Source organism: Manacus vitellinus, unplaced genomic scaffold, assembly GCF_001715985.3.
Source record: "Manacus vitellinus isolate BGI_N305 unplaced genomic scaffold, ASM171598v3 scaffold_10_pilon, whole genome shotgun sequence".
Taxonomy (NCBI): domain Eukaryota; kingdom Metazoa; phylum Chordata; class Aves; order Passeriformes; family Pipridae; genus Manacus; species Manacus vitellinus.
This window is the reverse complement of record NW_021938838.1, coordinates 18,941,778-18,965,129: the sequence shown is the minus strand read 5'-3', so window position 1 is coordinate 18,965,129 and position 23,352 is coordinate 18,941,778. Positions and strand designations below refer to the sequence as shown.

Below are 23,352 nucleotides of genomic sequence, written 5' to 3'. Positions count from 1 at the left end.
TGTACAATAAAATCTAAATAAAAATGACTGTTGAGCAGCAGAGGTCTGGGATCCATTAACAGGAACAAAGCCTATACTTAACAAATTGTGTGGCTGTTTGAAATACAGCCCAGTAGTTTTCTGAGTTGTTGTCATGCACTTTACTGTCAGAATTTTGTGGGCTATACCTTAATAAAAGGAGAATATTGTCACTGGTTGCTGTTTGGAAACCAGTAACAAAAGAGCAGTATTAAAAACAAAGACTAAAAGAAAAGCTTAAGAGAATTAAACACATCTCACTTGGTCAAACACTGACTAAGAGGAAGAATAAAAGGCCATTTTTGGAGCATACCAAGACAGTATAAAAATGAACAACAGCATATAATTAAATGAAGGAGGATTTAGGTAGCATATAAGGCAAAATATCCTTAGAGTAAGACAGAATATCAGATGGTAGATCAGGCTCCCAAAGACAGTGACGAAAAAGCCATAATTGAAAACATTCAAAAATAGACCATTTGACAAACTGTAGGAAGAACTCTATATGAAACTGGGGAGCAGGTGGGACAAGTGATCTGGTGGCTTCTGTTTTATTTTTCTTCATTGCTTTGTTGAAAACATATACCCAATGGAACAGTATTGTTGTCATATTAACATTAAAATTTACGTGCTGAGTTTTTAAAAAGTCAGTCTTTTTTATTTGGGAGGAAAAATATCTGCTTATGCAGATTTTGAGGCACTGCTGAAAAATTGTAGCTGCTACTGATACAGCATGGTGAACAATGGTAAATACAAATTCTAGGCCCATAAAAGCATGAACATTGTAAGTTAATGCTGCCAGATTACATGATAGCTGAGGTTTGATATGACATTTATCTTCAGGAGTGAGTAGACTGATAAATCACAAGTGGCATAGCCACAAGTGAGTTAGCAAGTGTTTACTCATGAGTGAAGATAAATGTCATATCAGACCACAGCCATTCTGAATTTTATATGTTTACAAGTGTCTTGTTTCTTCCTTTCACAATGTTGTTTTTTTAACTTAATTGAGAGGAAAAGAAATGCTTGGTAAAGGATATATTTTTCAAATTTATTTTTATTTTCCATTCTTCGCAGAAGCTTCTGTTTCCTCTGCTTTTGTCTTTATTGTGGTATTTGATAGGTTTAAGCTTTTGGATCAGATGGTTTTACTGCCAAGTATGATTTTATGTGAATTGAGTCAGGCTGGGTTTGCAGCTGTTGTCAGGTAAAAGGGAGGCATATTGCTGGGACCTTGTGCACTGGGACAGGAGATTGGCAAAATCTGTGTCCTCAGAAACTTCAGCAATGAGTTCTAATCCAATTGTCATAAAGGACTTTTCCCTTCAATGGTTTGTAGGTAGTGGCTTTCATTTTATTTTGTATTTCTTGCATGAGAAAGAGAACAGAAGTTCAGTCTTTCTGCTTCTGTACATTCTGTGTGCTCTGGCTGGATTCTTTCTCAGTCTGTATTTGTTGGTTATTTGTGTTGTTAATCATTGGTCTGTGTTCACGTCTGTAATTTGTTCTCTGTGCTGCAATAACTGACACAGTAGATTCACACCCATCATGGAATGATCTTCACCTTCTGGCTTGAGATTAGGTCCAGAGAGCACCATTACTTTAGTCTCATATAGTTATTGAATTGATGATTTTTGAAGAAGGCCTTTAAGAAAAATGTGTATTTCAACTGTCCCCTCTTTGTTATTCTGCTTATCAATAGTGTGATTGTTAAATATCTTTTTTTTGTCTTTGTGGGTCTGCTTGCTTTGTGGGGAGCACCTTTTACAAACATCCCTTTTTTTTTCATCTGTGAGAATAAATTCAGCTTTAGAGAAGGACAGGGTAGGAGTCTGAAGTGTTCAGGAGGTGAGAGAAGGAGCTGCTCTGGAGGAGCAGTCAAAGGGTGAATCAAAGTGTGACTAGTGGAGTGGAAATATGGCAAGGGGAGATGTGCAGAGATGACATAAAACCAGAGGGAGAATACTTTCTATTGTGAGAAATATACATCTTATTTTGCAGAAAAGTGTTATTTTATAGAAGAAAAATTGAGGTAACTGTTCATGTATTGCACTTGGAGAACAATGGCATGACTCTCCTGCTTTGGTGTGTTTCTTGAAGAGCTCCAAAGTGCAGGAGATGATTCTTCATATTTTAACTGATAAACTGATAAACTGATGACAGTACTTGCTGTCTCAACACTCTCTTGATCATAATTTTGTTTGGTAATTTTGCTATTTTCCAAACTCATTATCAAATCCAGGCAATGACTAAATCACATTCTGTCTTTTCTATTTTCAGTGCCTTTGTTGTTCTTGTTCTGTTGTGCTTGCTGTCCTCAGTGGTGTAAATGCTTCCCTTTTTAATGGAGTGGGAATGATGAACAGTTTCTGTAAACTTTGATGACTTGTATATCCTGTCTTGTTACCTTTTCTGACTCAACACTTTTATTAAGTCATTGATGATGTGATTAAGGACTAGTGGTAAAAGGTTGGAAAGGACTTCTGGAGGTGTCTCATCCAGCCTCCTGCTTACAGGTTAGGATGTCTCCTGGGTGACCAGTCATGTTTTGAGTGTCTTCAAGAAGAAATTACACAATCTCTCCAGGCAACCTATTCCAGAGCTTGTCCACCCTCATGGTGATTTTTTTTTCTTCTATTAAGTTGGAATTTCCTATATTCCACCTTGTGTCCTTTGTGTTACATCCTTCTGCTCTGCACATCTGAGAGAGTCTGGCTCTGTCTTCTCTTCCCATAGGTGGTTGCAAACAGCAGTAAGATCTCCCCTTTTTTGAAGGCTGAAGTAATGTCTGATAACCTCAGTGTACTAAAACATCCACTTCTGTGTCTGCTCTATCAGTCTGGGTCAGTAAATTGGTGCTTACAAACTGATCATTTGGGATTCAGTATTGATTCAGCATATGGATGGATCACATGAGATGGGATACACTCCTTGTCTGAATTGTTAGACTGTGAGAAATATGAAATAATTTGATTAAGCTAATCATCTCCCAGACTAGCTTGGCAATACACTTGTTCATTGTCTACAACTTGCAGGCCAAATTAAGGACATAATAGTAATGTTTATGATTTTGGGAAAATAGGCAAGAGGATTAGAGCAGTTCGAATTATTTTAATAGATGAAGCGTGATTTGGATTGTTTATAAATTTTGATGCAGGATCAGTTTGCTCTGATTCATCAGTTTTTACAATGTCCCTTGTTTGCCTACAAAGGAGGTTCCACATTCTGTTTCAGAAACAAATTGCTAATGTTAATTCCTTAATGACGTCCAGAGCTGAAGATTGTGTCTGTGCTGAAATCTATCTCAAAACTCCAGCATAGAAGCTGGGATTAAGTTAGTGTAAAATGCTGCTCTGTTCCTTTGAGAGAGTATGTGATTGCTGATTGGTTTCTGTATGGAATTGATGATGTTGATTTTGGTCTCTGCCCTTTGGAAAGCTCATTTCTCAATTTTCTACACTTTCAGCACTTGTACATATGTTGAAGTCCTAGTGCAGTACTTGCTACAGGACACTTTTTTGAATGTGTTTGATAGTAAGGAAAACGTTGCCATTATTTATGTCTTCTTAAATGGTTGAATACTGTCCTGTCTTTAATGGTGTTAGTGGCTCATTTCTTAGGGAATTCACATGAAAATATTAATCAGGTGAAACAGAACTTGGTTCTGAACTGTAGAAGTACTTTGCTTCACAGGGAGAATAAAAAACTCTGATACCAGAAGATTGCTGTAATACCAGGTAGTAACTCTGTCCACAGGTCACACACATCTCCTTTCTGGCCTGGTAAGGCACAGTGGCTTCTCTTCACTGTGCTCTGAAAATTCATCCAATAAATTATGGTAAAAGTGACAACATTCTCCTTCTTTTTCATACCAATGTAGGGTTTTTTTTTTCCCACGGACTCTTCTGTCTCTTTACTAAAATACACTTGTACATGTTTCCTGTGCATCAAAATGCAGTTACATTTGACTTTCCCCCTCATTTTCACTTACCAGCTCTGTGTCTTTCCTGGTTTGAAGCATGGTAGCTGATTTGTTCTTTCCTCTCCGAGTGGGACTGTTCATTCACTGCCTGTCTTGACTGAGTCAGTTTACAGCCATTTGCTCCATCTCTGTGCTCCCTACAAATGCTCCATTTTCCTTCAGTGTTCATAGTTAAAGCTGAATCCTTAATCTTTTTTCCCTTTTCTCTTTCTGCAAGGTGACTGTTGCTAATTCTTCTACATCCACAGGTTCATTACGACTTTGCAACTTCTACTATTTTAGGATGTGCAAATTGCAGTTTCATAACTTCAGAATGGCCCTGCTTGTTTTTTCTCCAGAATACATTGCAGGTCCCTCATCCCTCTGTTCTTGTTTGGAGTTTTCACCTCTCTCCCTTCCAGTTTGGGAGCCCTGGTTCCAGCTGATGGAACAATTTCCTCTTTTCTCTGTAGCCTCTTCATTCTCTACTTTTGCATCTCATTTGAAAATGCTGTTTCTCCTTTCCTTTTCTCCAGAGGTTACTTTGAAGTCAGAGATTTGACCAGTTGTTATTTAGCTAAACAATCTGGTTTTAGATACACTTTGTAGGTATAATGCTGAATGGAATTGCAGTGGTTCCCATTCACTTCACACAGTGCTGTGCAGTGTGGTGCTGAATTCCGGGAGGGAATGGGGCTGAACTGGGATTGAGGAGCCCCAGACACATGGTGCAGTGGGAGGATGATGGTTGTGACTGTGGCTCCTGAAGTTGTAATTCCCAAGTTGTGGTTATAATCTTATTCGTAGCTATTTGCCTGTGTTTCATGTTCAAAGTTGATTTATGGATTTTTTTTACAGCTCTGCAGCATTCACACATCTTTTTGAATCTTCTGTTCATTGCATCTGTGCTACCTGGTCCCTGATCATGTGAATGTACATTTTGCTGTTGCTTAGACATGACCCTTGCAGGTGTTTTCCTTTTTATTTGATTTGTTTATGGGTCAAATTTTGTTTCTAACCCAGTTTCAGTTTTTGGGGAAGGACTTCAAAACTTGAATGAGTAATAAGAGAAACCTTGAGAATATCCAATTAATATTTAAAAGATTAGTAGTATATGATCAGCACAAAACTTGGTTGTCTTTCTTGAGTATACCTGACTTTGAAGCCCATAATATTTTTGCATTTATTTTTAGTATATGTTTTCTTTAAAAAGCGTAGATATATAGTGCAAGGCCTAATGTTTGCAGGTGAATACCACTAAAATTAATGCAGCATTTTCTTCTACAAAATTGGTTTTCTTCCTTGTAAAACTTCTGAAGACAAAAGTCTAAACTTTAATATTAACCTTATGACTTTGAAATATATTTTTGATGAAGGTTGTGACATATGACATTTGTGTCGGATATTATTTGATTTTTTTTATTTATTTTTTTTTAAAGCATAATGGCAAAATAGGTATATACACACACACACAACCACATGCATTACATGAATATGACTTTTGTCACCAGCTGGTTGTGCTTTTAGAGATCCACATGCTTGTATTGGTAATTACAGGTATTAGTGTATTTACGTTGTGTGTGTTTGTGTATAAAGAGTATAATATAAGTATACTTTTCTTTAATAATAGCAGATTATCCAGTCAACATCTGCTCAAACTGTGAAACGAACCCCTGCTTGCCAGACTACCCAGATTAGGATGCCAGTGGTAATAACTCAGACCATTAGACCACAAGGTATGGGTTTAAATGTTTTAGTGAGATTGTTACCTTTGTATGAATTTCGTTGTCATTACAAACGAGTGGCATGGAAAAACGTGCAGTGTTGACCTTGGCAACATTGTTGACATTGATTTTTTACCTCCTGCTGCCTGAAGAGTGCATGTTTCCATGTGCAGTTTCAAGGTGTTTCAGACCCACGCAGTGAAATGTTTTGAAACAACCTCAGGACTAAACTCTCACATGTTTAGCTCCTTACTCAGCAGTTTTTAATGGAAAGTTCTAAAAAAGGTCAGGAACCTGGCTCTTGCTGTCCTGGACCAAGAAAGAAATTCTTCATTTTTCCTGCCTCGACTTAATCATCCTACTTCTAATTTTTACTCCTGAAGCAGAACATGATAGTCACTGTCTCTGCAGCTACTGAGGGCAAGGGAGGAGTCCTAGAGAAATTTCTCAGACCTCATGGTTTATTTTTGACCCCTGGCAGTATATTCACTTTTTGGTGAGGTCAGAGACTGACTTCCAGCAACCTGACATGCCACAATTAGCCATGGCATGTGGTTTGTACACAGCTTCCTCATCTATCTGTGCACAGGTGGATTCCTGTCTGGCTGATATATCCCACTTTTTGAAAGGATTCTCAAAGCCTCCTTGCTTTCTGACAAATATCCATTTGTTTCTTTCTACCACTAAACCTGTTAGGCTTGGTTTTTATTTTTCCTGAGCACGTGTGAGAATATCTTATTGGATGTGGGCATTTCCCTGATTGAGGGTTTGTAATGGAATACAGAGCTTGTCATCTGCAGGTATTGAATCAGGAACCACACGAGTTTCAATGCACATAAAAGCTATTGCTGCCTATTTGCCTTCATTGCTCGGTTGTTTCTGTTCTCCTTGGGAAAAACATCAAAACCATTTAATAGCAGTTGATGTTTTACTTGCTCTGTTCTCTTAGGGGAATCCAAAGGTTGAATGGACATGGAGACCAAGCTGGCACTGTAATCCTGTAGGCTGTTTTTCCAAGTTAGGAAGAAATACATTTACTCACCATAAAATGTGTATATTTGATAGCACTGATACTCATGTCCTGAGTTCATAACATGTCCATGCATCTTATAGGATGAGCTTTCACTTCTGACTAACGTGTCTGAGAGTGAAGGCAGATTCTATTTCTTTGCTTGTTCAGTCTCCAAGTTGTGAATGTCAACAGAATGCCAAGAATTTGCATGATACTGGGCTCTGCCTTTTAAACAGTGGATCCAGAATATGAATTTATTCTTGATAGCCCTTGGTCAGCCAGTGCAATGCATCTTGACTGGCAGTTTGGCTCAAGGTAGACAGTGGTTTCATAAAAGCCAATTTGTGCAAAGTCCTGCTTTCAGGTGAGATTATTCCAGTTTAGAAGTTTGATTAAGCCCCCCACTGTATTGTTTTAATTAACACAGACAAAGCAAACAAGAATAGGCATTTAGAAAACATCCCCTTGTCAAAGCCCTGATCCTGCAGCCCATGTCTGGGGGGAGCTGTGCCCCTGTGAGCAGCTCTGAGTTGCTGCTGTGGCACTGTCAGAGACAGTTCCTTTTGATATATTGTTAAAACCTTTCACTGTAAACACCACTATAGTGATATTTTATACTGGCCTAGGTATTCCTCCAGAATGAGGCAATATACTGGAATAGGATATGGTCTAAATAAAAATTACAGCAGTATAATTTTGTGGAGTGTGACTTTTTAAAGGTATTTACACCGGAACTGAGCTGACCTCCACAGAGTGCTGCATTTTCCTTCTGGAGAGGAGTGAATCTCCAGGTGTAATGGATCTTTAATACATCCATATGAGCAGACTGTAATGCTTTTTAAAAGAGTGGTCTAGATAAAATTGGCAGGCTTTAAGGACTTTTATATAAATAAAATTACTTCCACACCAGGAGAAGTGACACCGTTGTTATTGCATGAAAAATTCACACTCCTTTACTGAAGCACTTACCAGTATAATAATTAGGTGAATTGCATCTTATGGATGGAGGAATTGAGGCAAAGAATAAAATAATTAGGTATTCATTGCAGCCATTCAACCTGTGCTGAAATACAACTAGGAATTTATAAGCTCCTAAATTTGGGTTTATTTTTCTAGATGATGCTACTTAAAATTTGGAGCAAGGATCCAGTGGTGAAAGACTCTGTATGTCATTACCAATCCCATGAAATATCTAGGCCCACAGGTGATTTTGGTTTTCAAACTATGCCCTGCCCCATAATGTAAATGGATGTCGAACTGCTTAGTCATGCACAGTTGTGATTTATTCAAACCAGAACACATATGTCATCCCAAACCTTACATTTACTTTGTCAGATGCATTTGAGTAGAATTCCATATACTTGGGATGAAAGTGAGACTTAGATCTTCCATATCCAGGGCAGACATACTGCTTTCCTGATAACTAGGGTAGCTACTCTGTTGCTGTACCCTTTTGAGTTTGGGGGGGTGGGTTTTGACCAAAAATTATCATCTGTAGAAAACAAAGCATTGATACTGACTCCAAAGAAATAGAATATTAATTTTGAAGGAGTGCCATTGTTACCTTAATTTTGCCATTGCAGTATTTTTCATGGTTAACACGCTTTTAATCTCTCTGATACTAATTGTACAAACCAGAGATCTGCTAATTTTTATTATAGTATTATTTCTTTTCTTCCAGTTCACTTAATAGAAAACCTTTCCATTAGTTCATCTGAAACAGATAAATGAATTGTCTGGTCCATGAACTAGTGCTGTCTGTGGCATCTCATGGACCTTGAATATTCTGATGACAAAGCATTTTTATTCCCCAGGCTTGAGCCTGAAGTCCTAAATCTGGTTTTGTATTTGCTAACATTGATAGTCCACACTACAGTTTATTTATACAGATGGAGAACTGAACACACACTGTCAAATTAGTTTCTCTTTTAAGATCATATGTTGGAGTTGATGAAGACTTCAATATTAAAAAACAAATGTAATGCAAGACTAATTCAAAGCTAACACTTTTGTTTTAGCCAGGAAGTGTTCTTAAAAGGATTTGTTGGGATAGTTGTGTTTCAGGTTTTTATAATTCATGGAAGAAAAATCCTGTAACTCTCCTGAGGTTCATGCCCTGCCAGTTATGTGCAGTTGAGTCAGAGAGGTGCAGGAAGGACTCTCATGTCCTTCTCAAACTGTGTAACTAACATTCAGTAAAAGGGAATGATATACAAGAAAAAGGGGAGATCTTTTAAGTCAAGTAGGCATATGAGTTATTTTTACATGTCAAAACACAGGTGGGATTAAAGGAAACACAAAATAGAACCCAAGTAAATGTATTTAAGCAGTAAAGGAGGGCTTACTCCACAAGTTTCATTTGCCAATTCTTTACATAGCATTCTGATGCTATGTAAATAATAATGATAATAATAATAATAATAATAATCTGGTGAATTTCTAATTAGCAACGTAAATGTGTAATTATTTTTGGTTAGATTTTCCCAAATGCCAGAGAGGAATTAAGATCCCTTTTTAATTTACTCAATGTCCACCACACTTTGGCACATTTAGAAAGCCCAGTTTTACTTCTACTTCAAGACCTGTAAAGTCTAGATACAGTTATGGATGACTTTTAAATCATTGTTTTCAAGATAAGAAAGCAAAAGACAACCTTTATGGGAGGGGTTCTGTCAAATTTGGCAATAGTGTTTTTTCTTTTACATGCAATGCAAAACATTTTAAAATTCCTGTAGTATTTTCAACTCTGAAATATATGTTTTTCACTGCAATAAAGAACAATTACTGTATAAAAAATGTCAAAGGCAGACTTAGTACCCTGACTGTGACTTGAAGTATATGTATTAAGAACATTTCAAATTCTGCTTCTTTATTCTGTACAGATTGTCCAGAAAAGAGGTTTACTGGCAATTCCAGGCACACTTTTAGCCATTACAAATGTTACAGCCAGTTATGGCCAATGGTTTTCAGTTTTGGAATCCTCACTGTTCTGTAAATATTGAACAAACTGTAATGTTAATATAAATTTTGTATTTTAAATTGTTCTCCCTCAGCATGTAATCTTTAAAAATAATAACTTCCTTTGTTTGCAATTTACAGACAGTTAAATTTAGTTCCTGGACAGAAGGTTCTTTGATGTAAATTGTCTAAGACAGCTCATAATAACATTGCTTGGTGTTTTTCAGGCACAGTAGGGAAGGCACCAACAATACAAGCCAGTAAAAGTCCTGGGGGCTTTGGTGTTCAGGTCTCTGCAAATCAGAAAAACAAGCTGAATGACCCTGGAGGTGGTTCTTTCAGGTAAAAAAAGAAAAAATAATAATAAAAAAATGCAGCGGGGTGGTTGGGGGGGATCTTAAATAGAAAATAGAATTTGGAATTGCTGTAACACCAGAGGGCAGTCTTTTACAATAATTCCTGCCTTTTCTCTCCGGGATTGGATGGCAATTTTCATATTTAATTCTATTTTAGAAAAAGGGGATTGTGACATATTGGAGGATTTTTCTCTAAAAGCACAATTTAATGTTTAGCAAAGCCTTAAATTCTGTGATTATAATAAAACTTCTGCTAAATTGAATTACGTGCATGAAGCTTTAAAAGAATCCATGGTTGGTTTTATGTGTTGGATTCAGCTGTTCCTATGGAATGTGTCTTGCTGGGAAGATCCTGGTTGTGATGACAAGGCTTCCTGTCCAAAAGCTTCTGCAGCCAGGCTGCAGCTGCCCCTCACCAGCACAGGGAAAATCCTGCCTGGCTTTGGGCTGAGTTACTGTGGGGGGGTGGGCTTGGGAGGGGGTTATTGTGGGGGGGAGATGTTGTTCCTGGTTTTCAAGAGAAGACATTGCTGTGTCTGTTCTTCACTTAGGGGGGTTCTGTGGGACCCCAGGTGCTGCAAAGGTTCAACACTGATGCACTGAGCTGCTACACCAGTTCTTTAGGACTTCAAACTTTTATTTAAATATATATTTTGGATATTTTTACTTCTTTTTACTGGAAAGCAAATCTTGTGTTTACTGCATTTTGCTTTCACTAACACCATCTTAGCTGTGTACATTTTATTTCTGTTAAAACATTTTGCTTTCATATTAAATGACAAAATGCTCCTAGATTTTAATTTTCGTCTTCTGGAATTCTTATGTTGCCCTGACATTATCAAACCACTAATTAATTTTCAAGCTTATGCTTTTGCAGGTGAAGTAGAAGAGAATTTGTAGCTCCTTGAAATACCTCTGCTTTGAGGCATGTCAGTATTGCAACTAATAGTGGTAGTACTTAGTATTAATCTAGAAGCAAAATCATTCAATTTTTTATTTTCCAATGCTTTTGCCTCCCACTGAGTATTTAAATGAATTAAAATGTCTGTTGGGTTCAATTGTACTGTCTTAATAAGTATTTTTTATGTTTGTAAGCAACATGAGCATTTATTCTTCGTTAGTATAGCTTTCAATTTTACAGACACCAAAAGGGACAGCATTTTTTTAACTGGGTGTTGTAAACTGTGCCAGGATTGATTCTTGCATTCACTTAGTTTATACATAGAATATATTAGGTTAGCTGGAATTGTTAATTTTCCCTTGGGGAGAAGCAAATGCTCAAGGCACTGATTGATAAATCAATAAATCTTTAGTGAGTTTGGTAAATAAGCTGTCAAGGGTGTATGTCATTTTTCCTCTAGAGAACAAATTTTAGTCAGAATGAATGTGTTTGTTTCCTTGCATTGTTTTCTCCTTCAAAATAGTAAGACACAAAGCTGCATTTAAATAAGTCCATAAAATTTGCAAGGATTTATTAAACAGCAGCAAAGATCAAGCTTTTTCTTGATATCTTAACAAAGAATTCAGTTGTTTGCATATTTGCATTTCAACCCCTAACCTCTCCTGAGGACAAATAGATGTCTGACTATTAAGCCTAAAGGCACAGAGCTGGAAATCTGTATTAATCCTCTGAATGCTGACTAGTTTTCCTCAACATTCCCAGCGTGTGTGAAGAATGTGTTTTTAGCCAGAAGGCAAACTGGCATCTAAAGCAAAGCAAGAATTTTGAAAAATAGTTGTGTTATGTATAAATTTATTTTGCCCTTAGTGTTTTATTATTGCATATTTGTTTCATTATTTTACATTCTGCCTTCTTTAAAATAACTTCTTTGAGCTTTTCGCTTTTGTGAGTGAAGTGTTGGTCACTAGAAACAGAAATTTTGAACTTTGTTATTTTTTTATTTTTTTCTGTTCTGGACTGTGGGAGATACAAGATGGAATTACATAAAAGATGTAGCAATTAAGAACTTTGCAAATTATAGCTTAGCCTTTAATGTCAGCACTTATTAATGATCTATAAGACTGCTTACATGAGTTCACTGGTCATTACAGGAGCTGTGTTGTGATGCAGAGTTTTCAACCCAAGACTTCTGCAATGTGAAGTTGTGGAGTTTTATGTCAGCCTGTTTTTGTATTAAAATTTATTGTTGCTAAATTTTTCAGAGAGAACTACAGACAATCCAGTTGGTTGCCTTTTCAACTGTGTTGATACCCAAGGATGGAAATTTGAGTTCTATCTTTGGTAATTTTTCTGTTTGTTTCCCAAGCAGAGATGCAGGGTTAGATTTGTACCTTCACAGTCCAGACAGAGGTGTCTGTAGGTGGGAGAAGCAGGAGTCCCACTGAAGTCTTGTGGGCTGTGTTTTTGTCAACAGCTGCTGGGGACCTCATCACCTCATCTGGTGACCCCAGAGCTCCCACTGACAGTCTTCCACTGATGAAGGGGAAAGCAGCAGCCCCTCAGGTAATTCCTACCCACAGTTCAGACAGTGGCCAGAACTAGTGGAAACATTTGTCCCTTGTATTGGAACAGAATAATCTCATGTGGAAGGGCCCTTGAGAGGTCAACTGGTCCAGTTTCAAGCTTGGAGCAGGTTTGGTCAGGCTGGGTACTGGTCCAGCCCTGCAGATCCCCAAGGATGGAGTGGCACGTTGTGTTATCCCAGCAGTGCTGAACTGCCCTGAGACTCTGGCACTGCATGTCCAGTAGGGCAGGAATTGGGAGATCATTCCCAGGGTGTGTGCTGATGACCTGTTTGGTTTGCCAGTCAGCCAGATGCTCCTTCCTTTTCACAGCAGCCTTTCTTTGTCTGAAATGGTATTTTGAAGTTCCATCTCTTGGGGCCTGTCAGCGTTAGGTTTTGTGCAGCCAATGTGAGGGGCTTTTTTTACCCTAGAGATGGGTCTGTGAAGTCTCTGGGAACATTTGAAGCTGATCTTAGTATCTGTATTTCATTCTTCTGACTGGCTACACTTTAAGGAAGAGTCTACCTGGGAATAAAAAATTCGTTTTCAGACCTGCTTTGCCTATCCAAAATAATCTGTTGTCTAGTATTTGATTTTCATTTTTAAAAAGAAAAGTTTAATAACCTAGCTCGGACAAAATGCCTCAAAATGCATGATATTACATCTAATAATGTGCAAATCAACTTGCCCTTTAAAGGAGTGATAGAAATCTAATGTAGATGTTAAATGGATAACTTCAAAGCTTTCATCTCAACATGGTATGTGACAAAACCTTACCCTATAAGTTTCTTTGTTTTTCTAAATAAATATTTCAAGCTATAAGGTGATTGTGTATTTTTTCCATATATTTCAAAATAAAGAAAAATGCTGACCATAACTGTGGTATGTTCTGTCATCCCTTTTGCTTATCAGTGAGAAGATTCCACATAGACCATAAATGAATTGTGTGACAAAGCAGTATTAGGGAGAAATTTCAAATTAAAGCTTGAAAGTCAGAATAAGCATTATAATTAATGTGTAAATAGGATTTATGCCATTATAAAATATATTATAATAGTGGCTGTTACAGTAATTTCAAGTCACTTATTGTTGTTGATCTCTGATTGTGTGATCCATGGATTTGTAACCTTTCTCAGAGTCTTGCATGTGTGTAGGGACTTTGTCCTAAATATGCAATTTTCCTTTTAAGAGAGAGGGAAATCAATAGTATGATGTTGTCTCAGTTGCTTTATATACTCCTCTGGCTTTTTTGGGAGCAGTTCAGTATTGCAGTTTTGGGACAGCATTGACTCAAAGTAAGAAAGGAACAGAACAGTGTGCAATCATGCATTTAAAATTTGTTCATAAGGAAAATGTTACCAGATTTTTATAATGGCTTGTCTTAGTTTAAACAAAATCTTTGAAACGTTTTACAGAGAACTGTGAATACTTTGGGTTTTCTTGCTTATTTTCAGATAAGATTTTTTTTTAATTTTGTAATTGCGTGAGTGTTTTTAATGAAGAGAAAAGGGAGAGGTTTTACATGAGGTTGAATATAGGAGGAAGAGTTGGACTCTTGGAATACTTTAAAATGGAGCTTGCACTTGGAGAACCCACGTTGTCTTCTTAAAAATCACACGTGTTGGAATGTTAAATTTACCCTGTGAGACTCAGAGTTTAATTCAGTCAAACCCAGAAGTATTTACTGAATCAGTAGAATTAGTACAGGCAAAATAATATATACCAAGAAACATGAAATTGTTAAATACTGTGCTCAGATGGAGAGGGAAGGATAGACAGTAATCATCGGTCTAGACGACCACTGGATGGCATCTTTGTTCCACAGAATGACTTCTGAAAACTCACTCCTTGGGCTTAAAAGTTCACTTTTATAGCAAATTGTTTGATGAGGGTGCCAGCCTTCCTTATGTATAAATGTGTTTGTTTCAGTATCTGAACCAAAGCTCATTTTCATGATGAGGTTCCTCAAAGTAAAAAAGTTTTGCTTGTCAGACTGAAAAAATCCTAGTCCCAGCTGTGATTAAAACATGGCTTACCTGTCTTCCATGTAGTACAAAACCAAAAGGATGTCTTCACAGATAGTGGGTTTCAAGGATGGAAGGAAATGATTCTGTGCAGGAGTTCCAGTGATGGTCTTTGTAGGGGCTGTTGCATTGGTTTTGATAATTTCACTGAAACCCTGGTTTGTGCCCAAATTAATGGTCTGTTTTTTATTTCAGTAAATATTTGCTTATTTCTGATATCGTTGCAGATTTTAAATAAAAATCGGAGCAGCTAAACTGCTGAGCAGGAGGAAGGTAAAAGATTGACTATACTTTCTTAATCTATTAAATAAAAGGAGAGATAAGTATAAATTCTTTTTAAAATTGTGTTCTTGAAGTTAAGACTGCTGTCTTGGCTTTTTTTTTTTTAAATTCTTCTATTTTGAAATTCTGGATTCAAGTCTGTTTTTCTGGAAAACAGAAAACTTCCTCTGTTTTACACAGTTCAGAGTTTGTGTTCTGATAACTACCGTGACAGGAGTTTGGTTTTGCCCTGGTTCGAGGCCTGTTGGATTTGGGCCTCGTGAGTCCAGGGGTGATTCTTGCTCTAGTTCAAGCACTGAGGTTTTTAACCCCACATTTTCACTTCTAGAATGATAAACTTCTGGCCTGGTCACTGAATATTGGGCTGTTAGTTGTCGTGTGGCCGAGTTGGTGTGCTGGGGGCAGTCCCTGGGCCTGTGGGACACGGCTGGAGTGGGAATGGGACAACTCCACGCGGAGCTGCAGTTCCTCGGGGTGGCCCTGGGACCCCCGTGTGAGCACCACGGACGTGCCATGGCTCGTGGAAGAGAGGACACCATCAGAGGGCTGGAGCAGCTCTGCTGGGAGGAAAGGCTGGGAGAGTTGGGATTGTTCAGCCTGGAGAAGAGAAGCTTCGGGGTGACCTGACTGTGGCCTTGCAGGGCCTGAAGGAGCTACAAGAAAGATGGAGAGACAGTATTTGCAAGAGCCTGGAGTGACAGAACAAATGGGAATGGCTTCACACTGACAGAGGGCAGAGTTAGATGGGATATTGGAAGAAATCCTTCCCTGTGAGGGTGGTGAGGCCCTGGCACAGGTTGCCCAGAGAGGTTGTGGACTCCCCGTCGCTGGAAGTGTCCAAGGCCAGGTTGGACGGGGCTTGGAGCAACCTGGGCTAGTGGAAGGTGTCCCTGCCCATGGCAGGGGGTGAGACTAAATGATCTCTAAGGTTCCTTCCAACCCAACCCATTCTGTAATTTTGCAACACTGTTCTTTGGAATTTCATTTTAAGAGAAGAAATGAAGTGCTTAACTCTGATGGACAATAATAGAAGCTCATTTGTGCAGCATTTTTCTGACAACCATTGTAAAATCTTCCATTTCCTTCCTCAAGTGTTCAGCACATTTCTGCAGGTTCACACCATCAAAAATCCCTTCTTGACTTCTTCCACAGAAGAAAACAAAACCAGTATCTGACAGACCACAGAAGTCTTCCACCAAACTTGGCTGCTCTAGTGCAGATAACAGGGAAAGTATGGGAAGACAGGGAGGACCTAGATTATGTATTTTGGGATTTCCCTCCTTTGATTCTCAGACCTTAATTGCAGCTTTTGGTTTTTAGTGTAGATGTTAAGCTTTTTACAAGTGACAAAGTATTCGAGGGTGCATAGGACAATATCTATGTAATTTAAAAAAAAAAAAGTTAAATTAAGCTTTTGTTTGTTTGCTTTATACAGTAGTAGGAGTCTGGACTTTTCCATATGTATATTCTGAAAGGTTGTGTAATCACTCATAGAATATGTTGAAATACAGTGTTTGTGTCAGTAATAGCCCAGAACAGAATGTGCTGAATACAGATGGCTGTTTCCACAGCTCTGAGTCATCCCTCATGGAGGGAGGAGGTGAAAGATGCTTGGGAGATACAGGTGTGGAAACTCACATTTATTGGTACTTTCTCAAGCTGTTGGGAAGGATATTCAGGGCCAAAAATGGCATGGGAAGTGCTATCCTCTTCTCAAATGCAGCTCAGTTTTCTAAAACTTGTTGACACATTCAGCTGATTTTTGTGTGTTGCCAGAGAAAATACCATCACATGCTCAAACTCACTTGGAACCCAGGCTTACCTGTGAACTCCTCATGGTCACAGAATCTTCCCTGGCTATTCCTGAAAATGCATCGGTGCCCATTTTGGTAGGAGCTTGTGGAACAGTGCAGGATTATAAATCCATGGTTTTGCTTTTAATTTCTCATGGGGGGGTATGTATTTTACCATTTTACTGCTAGCTTCCATTCTAAAGAGAACAGCCCAATGCTTTGTCGTTAGTGGTGATCGTTGCCTTGAGCTTCCTGACCATCCTGGTTTCATTGACACCACTGACTCTCAGGTGAAGACCCCTCTGTCACACCTCCTGTTAACAGTCAAATTGTCCTGCTCCTGAAGTTTTCCTGAGACAGTCAGAGAAATACTTAGTAATTTCTGAATCTAGAATATATCCTGTGAGAATGGAGACACCGATGGTTGGGCCTGAAGTTGGCCCAGCCCCTGGGCACGTGGTGGCTACTTTTGGAGCAGCAGATGGTCCACCAAGGGAATGTATTACATGCAGAATTATTTTTATTTGGCTTTCTTTGTTTCACTGCAGAGATGACGATGACATCAATGATGTTGCCTCTATGGCTGGTGTTAATCTTAATGAAGAAAGTGCCCGAATCATGGCCACCAACTCTGACTTGGTTGGAACCCAGATCCAGTCCTGTAAAGATGAACCCTTCCTTGCTGCTATACCTCTCCACAAACGCATACTTGACACGGGTGAGCACCACACCTTTCCTTCTGCTGGTGTTTCCTTCAGAGTTCTGTGCTTCTGAGTAACACAATAGGCTTAGCACTCAAGGTTGTTTGTAAGCATTTGATTACACAGTCTTGTATTGCTAAACTTTCAAGGTTTTTCTGATAAAAGTAACTTACCTTAAGTTGGAGGGAAAAAAAAAGCATGCTGGTACTTTTAAAATTCATGCTTTTCCCATGTTTTTTATATCCGAGGATCTCAAAGCTCTTTGCAAACATTAATTATTTCTCACAATCCTCCTTCATGTTTTGCACATGAGAAGATTGAAACAGAGAGGTAAAGTAAGTAGTACAGGTCACAGAGGACACCTGTGAATAACATCTAACAGAATGTTGAAGTTTCCCGTCCAGATTTTCTTGCCCCATACAAACCAGTTATTCAGTTCTTAACACCTGCATCTACTTAAGTTCACAGTGATTTTCTTATGGCATTTTTTCCAAAAGCTGTATTTATTGATCGTGGCAAAAAGGTGTATTTATTTATTTCTGCCATTTGAAAACAGAAGTTAAAAAATTTAGTAGAGTAGCTCTTCAAAATCAGTGATGTTTTAAGGTTAGGATGTATGCTTAGAATGTATTTTATATTACATACTTCATTAATATACTCTGTATGTTCTAATACCTAAAGGTGTATTTTTAAACATAATTTTGGTAATGTTTTCAGTGCCATCAGTGTCATCAGATACTAAGCTCAAATTATTTAGCAGTGTAAATCATATATTTCTATCAGACCTATGCTTACATCACAAATTTTTAGCAATCTATTTCTCGTAGTTTTAAAGATGAGACCAAAATCTTGTTGCAAATCAGTACAGTTATTTCTTTGAAGTCATGTGGTTGCTTCTGAAATGTTATTTGTGTTTATGTTCATTGAATTAACGGGAGCCTTTTTATATTGCAGTTGCAGGCAAGTTCTTCACTGACCTGTTGTCAGCCTTCACTCTTGTACTTCCCTAAATGCCCTTTTAAGTTCCCCTTTGGATTGTTTTGCTGTAGTTCTCAGTGGGATGATGGGATGAGGTGCTGTGCTCTGGGGAAGTGTGTGCAGCATTTTGTGAACTGCCTTCCCACCACCTGGGACTGGGAGCCAGCAAGGGCTTCATGGAAAGCGTTTGAGAAACTGGTGTGAGGGATCCTCACACAATAGTTGGTACAGGTGGAAGAAAACAGAAAGGGAACAGACATAAAACTGTTAAAAAAAACGGGAAATCAGTGATGAACTTGCCACATAAGCCTTAATGAGCTGTCTGGGTGTAACAATTGCTGCACAACATGAAGCTGTAATTACAAGTGCAGGACTTACAGGAATCTGTACATACTTCAAGAGCCACAGAACCCATCACACTATTCATCACTGCCTTTTGGGGTTTGCTCCTCTGAGGAACAAATCCCGATGGCTGTTTTTGAAGCTTTATTGGCTTTGATAATTGAAATGAAACTTTCAAAGCTTTTAAAAGCAGCTGCAGGGATTTACTTCTCAAAAGCAGTGAATCCAGAAGAGCGGCCACTCCTAGTGATCTCCTGCAGCCACTTTTAGAGCTTTATTTTGGCTTTACATGAAGCCTTTTATAGTTTTGAAAGTGGCTGTGGGGTTCACAAGTGGCTACTATCTGGGATCTATGGCTCTTGAGGAGAGAATTCCTTCAGCTGATTTTGAAGTTTTAGAAGCTTGGTTTTCACTGTGTGTGGCCAGATTTGTTGTTTGCTTAGGACCACACACAAATTTAGTAGTTTGTGCTACTGGGCACTTAAAATAACGACATTGTAAGTCCAGGACAAAGCTCAGTCTTGCCATATGTTGCTGTGCCTGGACACACCAGGACCAAGCAAAGCTCCTGTGACCTTCTCAAGCACGTTAGGAAAACGTGTTATGTGAGTCCTCATTCTCCTGTTTTCATTATGCCCGTTGACAAATGCAATAAAAACACATTGTTTCTTCTTACTTTTACCTGAATGTGATTTAAACAGATGTTATTTTCTACCTTTGGATCTATTCATATTTAATCACTTCAGTTTTAGGGCAGGTTTTTAATGTCTGAGTAAAAGAGAGATTTGTGGTGTGTACAGTATTAGGAAACCACTCTTCTCTCCTTTCTCAGAAGCCAGATCTTTCAAGTTTTCTGTAATATTAATCTCCTCCTCTCTTTTCTGAGTAAGAGCTCTGTCGAGCAACACAGTAGTGTTCCCCAAAGGCTGTTTCAGAGATTGTGCTTCCATTCACCAGAGTTGGAATATAAACTGCTAAAGTGAGAGCAGATGCTCTTCAGACTTTGGCAGTAACCACCAGCCAGATGCCTCAAAGTTATAGTGAAAGAGGTTTCTTAATATATTGTGTGTTCTTATCTCTGCTTTAACTTGGCACTGTTATCATCCAAAGTTTATTTTAAATCTAAGTGACTGATATTGATCCTTCTAAATGGAAGAAGTAACTGAAAGGTAATGCATGCAAAGATATTCATCCACTTCCCACATGCTTCCTTATCCAATTTTGTATCTAGTCATTTTGGGCTGGTAATCATTGCCATTTGTTCCTGTAGGAAGGCAGGGCTGTGACTGTTTCAAGTTTTTCTTTGATGCAAAATCAAGAGTGGGTATTTCTCAGCAGATAATGTATTTCTTTTGCTATTCCATTCAGGATCATAAAACTTTAAACCCTGATCTTTCTGCATGACAGCACAGCACAATGCAACATATGCAAAAAGGGTTGTAAGGCTTTTGTTTCTCTTTTTGGGAAGTTGAGAGGCAGAGGTTGATATTCATCATGCATGTGCATGCAAACTCTTAAACCTTCCTAGGTCTTTAACCTTGTTAGTAGAATGAGTAGTGTTTCTTTAGAGGGCAAACAAGCTGATTAGACCCTGACAAATAAACAATGCTGACAAATCCTGGCTTTTCCATGTGGTTTTGTCGGAATGAAATGAGAAAAATAACATTAATAATTTGTAATTGTTTCACTTTTGTTCATTATTAAGCTATAAAAATGCTGTATTAGGTTTTAGAAGCTAGTTTTTGGCATGGAGTTTTCACTGTTTACCAAATGGGGCATCACTCAATAAAGCAGGTTCTTTGAAGTGTGGTGGTTTTCTCTAGTTTGTAACCATCTTGGGAAATCCTTGGCTCAGGAATTACTTGATTCCAGTATTGTTTCTGAGCACAGATAAGAACTGGGCTGCACTGCATTTGATATTAAATATTAGTGAAAGGTAGCAGGACACAGCAAAGGATGGGATAACAGATGATCCTTTTTATTGTGCCTGATAACTAAATCTATGGAAAAGGGGAACAGCTCTGTCATGTACTTTTCTGGAAGGTCTTTTGACTGAGAGTTGGTGTCTCTAGAACCTTCACTCGGGGTTCCAAAAATCTTTGCTTTATATTTTGTTGTCACCAGAGCTTGGTGTTCTCACAGGCTTAAAATCTGCAGCAGCTTGTTAACTCCCACACCTTTTAATTCTGACTGATTTCTTCCACAGATGATGCCATTTTGATTTTGTTGAGTATCCCTAAAACACTCAACTTGGGGTGAATCTCTAACATAAATTAACTGTCCTAATGCAATACTAATGAAGCAGGAGTTTGGCATGCTGTATTCTTTGACTTAGATTGTTTCTTTCCCTTTTTCTCTTCATTTTCAGTGTTCTTTACCTGATCTTTCTGCTCCAGTTTTATTGTTACAGAGCACTGGATGAATAGAATAATTATAAATATGGCATTCTGAGAAATGTGAGACTGGTTTGGCCATATTGAAAACATTTTAACTGTCCACCCTTTATCTTCAAGTTATTTTAACTTAAATATGATTCAAAATTCATCGGAGAATCATCAATTATATCTTTATTTCACATTCATTCAGAGTATTATACATCTGCATTAAGAAATCAAATTTTCTGTAGCGTGATTTTACAAAATACTGTCTTTATGTTTGTTATCTAGCATTGTTATAAATTTCCTTTGGAAAAAGTCTGTCATCTTGATAACATAGCATACATCTGCAGTATTTCCTACCACAAACTTAGAACTGGATTGTCTTGCTTCATACAAATAGATTTTTAGGCTAGAACACACAGAGTGGTGCATGCCAGTTACTATGAAGCTTGAAAATGGGCTGATGAATCCAAAGTCTCCTAGTTCAGTAGTTAAGAGGCCTACAGTGTTCCTTAAAACAGTTCAGAGAAGCTTGGCTTGGCCACTGTCTCTATCAATGTAACAGTTGTAAGGTTAGCTCAACATAATTTGTAGATTCACCTTTTTGTTCTTTTACATGTAAAATATTTTTTATTTCTGTCTCATGAAATTTTGATCGTTGTCCTGCCTTGATTCTTTCTTTGTTCAGCCACACTTGAGTTGCATGTCTGCTGTAAAACTGCATGTTAAAACATACAGAAAGAGCTTATCTGTGTTTTCTGTGTTCTGGAGTGTATTGAATCTACCGTGTGGCATCACAGTGGCAGCAGTTGTATGCCTATGTATACATTTTAAATAAATAATTTGAATACTCTGGAAGGCATTTTACATTGCTAAACCATGTTAAAACCTATTGGGGTACCTTTGGTGGAACCAGGCCAGGAGATTTCAGAGCCTCTCTTTAAAGCATTTGTTACTGTTCTATCATCCCCCTTTCATGGGTTTGTTTGTCAACACTTGTATTCATGTTCCAGTGAGATGAAGCTGCTCTGTGGTTGCTCTTTCATATACAGAGCAGCTCTGACATTAAAGTGTGCTTATTTCTCTGGTTGCTTTACTTTAGAGGGCTTATATAGCTGCTTTTGTTGCAGTACTTGTGGGGTCTGAAATTCTGAGCTCTCTGGTTGCCTGGCAATGTAATTTTGTGTTTTCACTGCACTTTTTGTTGTTGTGACTTAGTAGTTTTCATTGCTGACTTTTAACTTTTTATCCATGAGTTGATTTGTCTTCAAACTGAAATATTCATTTTAATCCCATTTTTTCCACCAGCACCTTTCTGTCAGGATGAGCTTCTCGAATGCCTGTGGATGTAACTCTTGACTGTGTTTGGGTACTGCTCTAACATGCACCTGTTTATAAGCTTAGCATTTTGAAGTCATCCTAATGACATGCTTAGTCCACTTGAACTGTACCTAAAATGGAGTTTTCTGTGATTCTACTTTTTTTTTTTTCTCAGGAAAAAAAGTCATGCTAGGTATTGTATAATCCAAATGGCAAGTTACTGTGCATGCCAACTGCACTGACTTTCTCTGGTTCCTGCAAACTTAAGTCTGTCACTGCAGAGATGGGGCAGGTGTGGAGGTGTATCTACATTCTGACATCTGGAATAGTTCTGAGTTAGGGCTTTTTTCATTAGTATAAAACAAGCAATTTGCTAGAAATTGTATTTAGATTAGAAGGTGTGCACTGCTCCCAGTGTTATAATCAATGTCCACAGTCATTATAATTTAGTTCCTTGTGTTGAGTTTGGAGTTTATTGTACATGTTCAATAGAGAATTTGATTTTATATTCCAACTTAATCAATTGCTAATGTTACAATATTATAAGACAATTATATGTTATTTACATTTATTATTTCCTTTTCAAAAAGGTGGGAATACATTCCCATCTTAGTATCAGCAGCAGTGTTGCCAAATAAACATAATCAGTAAGTACTTCAGCAGAATGTTAAACCATATTGTTGTTCTTTCTTTAATAGGTCCATGATTAGACTTCCTGTTTTACAAGATGTCCCAACATGTGTTGGAATGGTAACTTCAGTACCACCTGAGAGCTTGGAGTCTGCCTTTCTGTGAAAGGTAGGGCAGCTTCTGTTCAATCTTTTAGTGTGCTTCCAAGGTTTTCTTTTTATTAATCTTATTGGTTCTGCAACACTCCAGAATCTGAGTTATGCTTTTAGCAGTATCACCTGTAGGTGTCAGAGCTGATGTTATTTCATCAAGCAGTAATTTCTCAAAATAAATATGGTTAATTTAGCTCTGTTTAAACTAGGGTTATTTATGAAGAAAATGATGCTGCTTATTCAGGCATCATTTTCAA

General features: G+C 38.0%; 1 protein-coding gene across 1 annotated transcript in view; it reads left to right on the top strand.

The window, feature by feature from the left end:
• LOC103762586 (transcription initiation factor TFIID subunit 4) overlaps nucleotides 1-23,352 on the top strand; it is a 140,260-nt gene that overhangs the window by 23,509 nt on the left and 93,399 nt on the right. The window contains 3 exon segments of the mRNA XM_029965566.1: nucleotides 5,610-5,715; nucleotides 9,901-10,015; nucleotides 17,143-17,312. Coding sequence (XP_029821426.1) covers nucleotides 5,610-5,715; nucleotides 9,901-10,015; nucleotides 17,143-17,312 — 391 coding nt within the window.